Source organism: Corvus cornix, chromosome 20 (assembly GCF_000738735.6).
Source record: "Corvus cornix cornix isolate S_Up_H32 chromosome 20, ASM73873v5, whole genome shotgun sequence".
NCBI classification, from domain to species: Eukaryota; Metazoa; Chordata; class Aves; order Passeriformes; family Corvidae; genus Corvus; species Corvus cornix.
The window spans coordinates 11930040-11936768 of NC_046349.1; the positions used below are offsets into that span (position 1 = coordinate 11930040).

A 6729-nucleotide genomic window follows, 5' to 3' on the forward strand; every position below is an offset into this window, starting at 1 on the left:
CTAGCAGAAGGCAGCGGGGTACTCGCTGCTCAGGAAGTCTGCCACGGGGGCACGGCAAAGTAAACACAATTTTCGGAGTGCTTCCCGCTCCTGCCCACTGCTTTGGCGTCCTTTGGGATGAGGGGATGGGCTGGCAGCGCCTGTGGTGGCACTGGAAATCCTCCCTGGGCCCTTTGGTGTCAGTGCCTGAGCGCAGAGTCAGAGGGAGGATTTGTCCTGTGGCAGATGCAGTTCCTCTTGGATCTTTTGGCTGCTGGGGGAATTTGATTGCAGACTCTCCCTGCAGGCAAGAAATCCATGTAAAATGGACCAGACTAAACAGTCGATGCCTGTGTAAACAGTTGCATGTTGGAGTCTCGAGGTCTGGAATGAAACAGGGTTGTCTTGCTCGGGAAGGGCCATGGGGCTGCAGCTCAGCCAGCACATTCCTCAGCTGCGGCCGGGGAAGGTGCTGGCATTGTGGCACTTCACCTCTGCTCCAAGGAGATGCTCCTGAAAAAAACATGGAGAAGGGGGAAGGCTCTGGGCGGTCTCATTTCCATTTAAATCGCTGTTTTCCTTGCACTGGCACCAGCATTGCCTTCAGGTTTGTGTGCAGAGCTGAGCTTTAAAACCCAGAACCTGATGGGTTCTCTCCATACCTGATACCACGTGCAATGCCGCAGGAGAAAATATGTTCCAACTTTGGGGAAAATGAAAAAATACGATATAATAGGTGGTTTCTCTGGAGATTTTAACATGGTGCTAGTGCTGTGTTTGGGGCAGGTAGAGAAATAGGTGTTCTCGTAGCAGGAAGGCGTGTGGTTTGCTCAGACCAGCTTCTGAGTGCAACACTTAAAGGGAAAAAGGGGGTTTCTTTTTCCCTTGGCATTTTTTTTCACTGGTGCTAAATACTCCTGCCTGCGCCTGGTTTACTAGTGCCAGAACTGGAGATTCACCTGCAAGGAACTGGGAAGTTCCAAGTTATAATTACAAGCCTTCTGGCTGTTTTCCTCCAGCTCTGCCTGCCAGAGGGATGTTGCTATATGTGAATATTAGCAATATTTAAATATTGCAGTTCCTAAGGCAAAAATGTCTGGGGTGAACTGTGCATGCTCAGAGTATCACCAGCAGATGGGAAGAACCTTTGTTTGTTTGTTTTGATCATGAATTGTAAACTAGTGTCAGGGTTTGGGGGAAATCGTGGCTTCACCTTGCCTGGGGTTGTTGGCACAGAGGTTCGGATCTCAGGATCAGGGTGATGCTTGCAGTGTAAGGAAGCTTCTACACTTCAGTCCCTCAGTCTATTTAAGCCAAGGACTACTTACTCTTTGGGGAAAAAATACTCTGAAACCGTCCTGTTGCTACAGAGTTTTTTCTTTTGTTTTTTTTTAGCCAAATCAAAATTAGGCTTAACATTTGGTTATTCACTTATTATCTTTATTTTCCCATGATGTCCGTGGTTGTGAGCATCAGAATGTGGGTGTGAGGGTTTTTTTTTGGTTTGGTTTTTGTTGTTTTTGTCGGGTTTTTTTTTTAATCTTGTCATTATTTCACGGAGCATTTTTTGATGTCTTGTGAATTACCCACGGCTCATGGATCACAAATTGAAAAATACTCCTCTGGCATGTTTGAACCAGGGAAAGAACCATGCTGGGGGTGTGGGGGTGGGGGAAGTCTGCAAACGGGAGAGGGTTCTTTGCTGGTGCCATTCTCATCATTCATTCTGCAAACGATCCATTAAATGGAGACGGAGGTGCAAGGGGAGGGAAGTTTCGATCGGAAGGGATGTTTTCAGTGGTGATGTGGTAACACTTGAGCATGTATCCACACGATGCCCAGCACACTTGATCATGGTTGGAGATGCTGGTTGGAGTTGGTCCAGGCGGGTCAGGAACACGTTGGTGGCAGTGTCTTCTCTAGGTGACACCTGGCACGAGCTGTCTGCAGAAGGAGCTTGACTGCCCTGGCATCAGACTCACCCTGCCCTCTCTTCTCCTTTCCCATGCAGGAGGGAAGCCTGTGGCCTTCGGAAAGCACCGTGTCGGGGACCGGCATAACCGAGGTGAGGGTGCTGTGGGTTCTGCTGTCCCCCTGCCCGCTGTCCCCCTGCCCCGCTGTCCCCCATCCCACTGTCCCCCATCCCGCTGTCCCCCGTCCCGCTGTCCCCCCGTCCCGCTGTCCCCCCGTCCCGCTGTCCCCCGTCCCGCTGTCCCCGTCCCGCTGTCCCCCCGTCCCGCTGTCCCCTGCCCCACTGTCCCCCGTCCCGCTGTCTCCCCGTCCCGCTGTCCCCCATCCCACTGTCCCCCGTCCCGCTGTCCCCCCGTCCCGCTGTCCCCCATCCCGCTGTCCCCCGTCCCGCTGTCCCCCTGCCCCGCTGTCCCCCATCCCACTGTCCCCCGTCCCGCTGTCCCCTGCCCCGCTGTCCCCCACCCCACAGCACCTCATGCCTCTCAGCCTCTTCACTCTCTCCCTCCAGCAGCAGATCTACACCCCGCGGCCCAGCGAGCGCCTGGCAGTGCCCTCCTTCCTGCAGAGGGACCGCTTCAACCGGTTCCAGCCCACGTACCCGTACCTGCAGCACGAGATCGACCTGCCGCCCACCATCTCGCTGTCGGACGGCGAGGAACCCCCGCCCTACCAGGGACCCTGCACGCTGCAGCTGCGCGACCCCGAGCAGCAGATGGAGCTCAACAGGGAGTCCGTGCGGGCCCCCCCAAACAGAACCATCTTCGACAGTGACTTGATAGATAACTCCGTGTTCGGGGGGCCGTGCCCCCCCAGCAGTAACTCTGGCATCAGTGCCACCTGCTACGGCAGCAGTGGCAGGATGGAGGGGCCGCCACCGACCTACAGCGAGGTGATCGGCCACTACCCCGGCTCCACCTTTTACCAGCACCAGCAGAACAACAACGGGATGCCCCCCATCTTGGAGGGCAGCAGACTCCATCCCTCACAGATCAATGGCCTTGAGAGCACAACGACGACGGCGTGGAACAAAGAGAAAGAGAAACAAAAAGGGCACCCCTTTTAAAAAAAAAAAAAAAAAGAAAAAAGAAAAAAAAATAGCAAGAAAGTAAATGAAACACTCTGCACTTCTCATTAAAAGAAAAAGGAGAGAGAGAGAGTTGAGGAAGATGAGCAAAGAGAAAAAAAAAGCCCTTCCCCATCTCTCAGTGTATAAATATTTACTTGTTATGTCTGGTCTGAATGCACAAGCCTACCAAGCTTGCAAAAACATTTCTTTATTGAGCTGTGTCTAGACATTTAAAAAGGAAAAAAAAAAAATCAACTGTAGTCTTTTTTTTTTGTTTGTTTCTAGTTGGGCTGTGTGTGAATGCTTTTTTTTTTTGTTTGATTATTTCACTTATCTTTAAAAACAAAATATTTGCACAAAAACCATTTTGTTTAAAGATCTGCAATATAAATATATAAATATATATTAAAAATAAGAGAAAGTGTATGTGTAAGGAGCAGGAGTATTTTTGTATTAGAAGAGGCCTATTCAAAAAAAAAAAAAAGTTGTTTTCTGAACTAGAAGAAAAATGGCAATTTTTTGAGTGCCAACTCAAAAAGCGTGTATTACATTGTAAAAAAACAAAAAACAAAAAAAAATCAAAAGCAGGGGTTTAGAGTTATTTATATAAATGTTGAAATTTTGCACTATTTTTTAATATAAATATGTCAGTGCTTGTGTTGGTCAAAGCCTCTATCATGTCTACCATGAACCTGTTAAGGGATCTATGTGGAAGTGAAGAACAAAGTAGCTGGAAGGGGAGGAGGATCCCTGAAGTGGAGATGCCAGCCCTGGGAGGAGCGGTGAGCGAGACTGCAGCTTATGCAAATCCTTAATTTCCAGAGTCCCTGTGCGTGGCCGCCGACAGCCACGGCTTTATACATTCCCTACAAAGCAAGAGGAGTTGGTGTGTGTCTTGTTTGTCATCCGGTAGGATTTTTGGAGTAACAAGGTAAAATGAAAACTCCCTGCTTCCCACAGTCAGGAATGAATGAAGCAGGCAAAAATTACTTGATTTTTTTTTTTATTTTTCTTTTTTTTTTTTTTTTTTTTTTCTTTTTTTGGACAACCTCTAACTTTTTGGAGGGGAGGGTGGTGGGGGTTGAGAATAAACTTCTGTGTCTGAAGGAACAAAAGTGTTTTTTGGTTTATTTCTTTCCATGTTCAACTGAAGGGCCCTGTTGGAGCCAAAGCGGTGGTTGTGGAGGTTGATGTGAGGAACTGGTAACGCACCCACTGGCTGCCCTTCAGCTGGGTTTAAATGTCTCATTGAAAGGATGAGGTGGAAAGTGTGGTGGTGGTGAACATCATTTTCATTTTGTTTCAACCTCCCAAACCTCAATTTGGGATGAACGGGCGCAGCCGTGTCCCGCGGCTCCGCCGTCCCTGGTTGTCGCTATTTTTTGCGTTTGTTATCCAGCTAAAGAGGCAGCAGGTACAGTAGGTGGAAATGAATCTGCTCCTGTGTTGTATTAACTAAAGGCTACAAAAATAATGCTTAAGGCTTTAGATGCAACCCCCCCTTACCTCTTCTGGAACATCCTCTCCCCCCCAGGTCCCGCTGCCCTCCCGCCGTGGGGCGTTGTGCGTGGTTCATTTATCTTGGTTTCGGAAGCGTTTTGTCTTGCTCTGCTCTTGTTTACATTTTCTGTCACCTCGGTGTCTGGTAGGGGCCTCACCCTCGCAGTGAATTCGTACGTGAGCGAGTGAGTGAGTGGGAAACCTGAGAGAGTGAGGGGGAGAAGGCAAAAGGGAAAAATCCCGTCGTGGGTCCCGTCTCTCCGAGCGCGAGGAAGGGTTGGTAGGGAACCACAGAGAGCGAGGATTTTACAAGGGGGTGTGATTTGATTTCCTGCAGGATGCTATCTAGTAGAGTGACATAAATGAAAGATATAAAGGCAATAACTATTGTTTTTAAGCAACTTTTTTATTACTTGAAAAAGAAAACAAACCTAACCATGAGAACGGTTTTGAAGTTCTGACCATTTGAACAATATTTATATATATTTTAAAGAAGATGATGAATAGCTGAACTTGAAGTTTGATCATTATTTTTTTGCTTTTTTTGTTATTTCTGCCTAGAAATAGTCCTGTACCTTCTCAGTACTTCAATCTGCTTTTCCACAGCTCTTGAAATCTTCATAGTTTTGCAGTCATGTAACCTAAATTTTGATGACCTAAAAAAAAAAGAAAAAAAAAAAAAGAAAAAAAAAAGCCACAAAAAAAAAGTAATGCAAAGGAATAAATCTAGTTTGTCATGAAAGGTACAAAACTGACGAATTTGTACGAGGTTTTTAAAATGTATCTTTCCTTTATGTAACATGTCTATTTAGTGCCTTATTAAAGAAACAGTAACCCTCCCTTATTAGAGAGAGGGACACAAAATCATCATTAGCATTACAAGTAACCAGCGTCTGGTCTCTTGCTCCTTTGGACCTTGCATTCACTTTTCCAGTCCCTTTTTCCCGGAGCAGCTCCCTGTGCCTGGCCACGCCGGCTGCTCCCTTGGCCGCTGCTCTGCTCCGACTGTTCTTAGGGAACTTGAACATGTTTTATGCACATTATCCTACCCGGGGAGGTAGGAATTTGTGGTGGATATTGTAAATGAGATACCAACCAAAAGAGAAAGCGAAATATAATATCTACTGCCCTCTTGAGCCAAAATGCGTGAATAGTGTTGTTGGGGTTGGGTGTTTTTTTGTTTTGTTTTTTGGGGAGGGAGGGGGGGTTGTTCAGTGATCTGAACTAGTTTTGTTTGCTGTAAAAAAAATACGGTTACCTCAGCAGATTTTGGGTGGAATATGCATCACATGTTTAAAACTGAGCAGTGAGTAAAGAGGTGGTGTGGGGACCAGAGGTTGTTAAGGAACGAGATTGTCTTGTCACAGGGTGTTACCTGGCCACCAACCCCCGTGGAAAAGTCAGGGAAGTGGGCAGGGGCTGGATAGGCACAGAGGGGTAGTGGGAGAGGGTCTGAAGATGCAGTGCAATTGAACCCAGCTCTCATGCTTGAAAGTCCTCGAAATTTCAACCAATTCTCTTTCTTTTCCCCCTATTTTTTTTTCCCTCCCTCCCCAATCCTCTCCCAGTGTGAGCTTTTATTTGTCTAGTGTCACCCCAAGCTCTGCAGTTGAGTGATCAGTTTGTTGAGTTCCTGGGTCCAGTTTCATTTACCTCTTTCTCTAGTTTGAGGAACTTGATGAGTGTGAAACGGGGTGGCTCATCAACACCAAATTTCTGTTGCAAATGACGCCTTTCAGCCCATCCATGCACAAGCCCCAAGCTGCCACCTTTCCCTGGGCTGCTGCAGCCCCAGTGGGGAGAGCCCCAGGTCCCAGGCAGTGGGTGCAGCTCCTCAGCAGAGCTCAGTCATTATCTTTTGTCTTTCTTCTGTCCATCCCTCTCTTTGCAGTCCTGAGAACTGTGTATTTCAAGTGCAGATACCAGATCAACTCCAAGTTCTGAATGGGTGTTTAGAGATAATGGTCTGTTCTTTTTTTTTATTACTATTATTATTATTGTTGTTATTGTTATTATTATTATTACTACTATTTAATGTTACTTTTCGCCTCGGGGTCCATTTCTTCCCAATTCCCACATCCCAAATTGCCACCAAGGCAGGGAATTTGCTTTGCACACCTTTGCTGATGCCCCGTTCCCTCTGGCCTTGGTGCAGCTCAGCGGAGAGCGGTGCTAGAGTGTCCCGCAGCTGCCAGCAGAGAGATTCAGGCCCC

At 47.5% G+C, this 6729-nt stretch overlaps 1 protein-coding gene across 3 annotated transcripts in view; it reads left to right on the plus strand.

Annotated features, from left to right (window-relative positions):
- PMEPA1 (prostate transmembrane protein, androgen induced 1) overlaps positions 1-3267 on the plus strand; it is a 39673-nt gene extending 36406 nt beyond the window's left edge. The window contains exons 4-5 of one of the 3 annotated variants that reach the window (XM_039563433.1): positions 1991-2044; positions 2462-3267. In XM_039563433.1, the coding sequence (XP_039419367.1) occupies positions 1991-2044; positions 2462-3013 (606 nt within the window). In that variant the 3' untranslated portion in view covers positions 3014-3267. Of the gene's footprint in view, positions 1-1990; positions 2045-2458 lie in introns of all 3 variants that reach the window. The other 2 variants (XM_039563434.1, XM_039563432.1) reach the window with 2 other exon arrangements.
- Positions 3268-6729: the final 3462 nt, after the last annotated feature.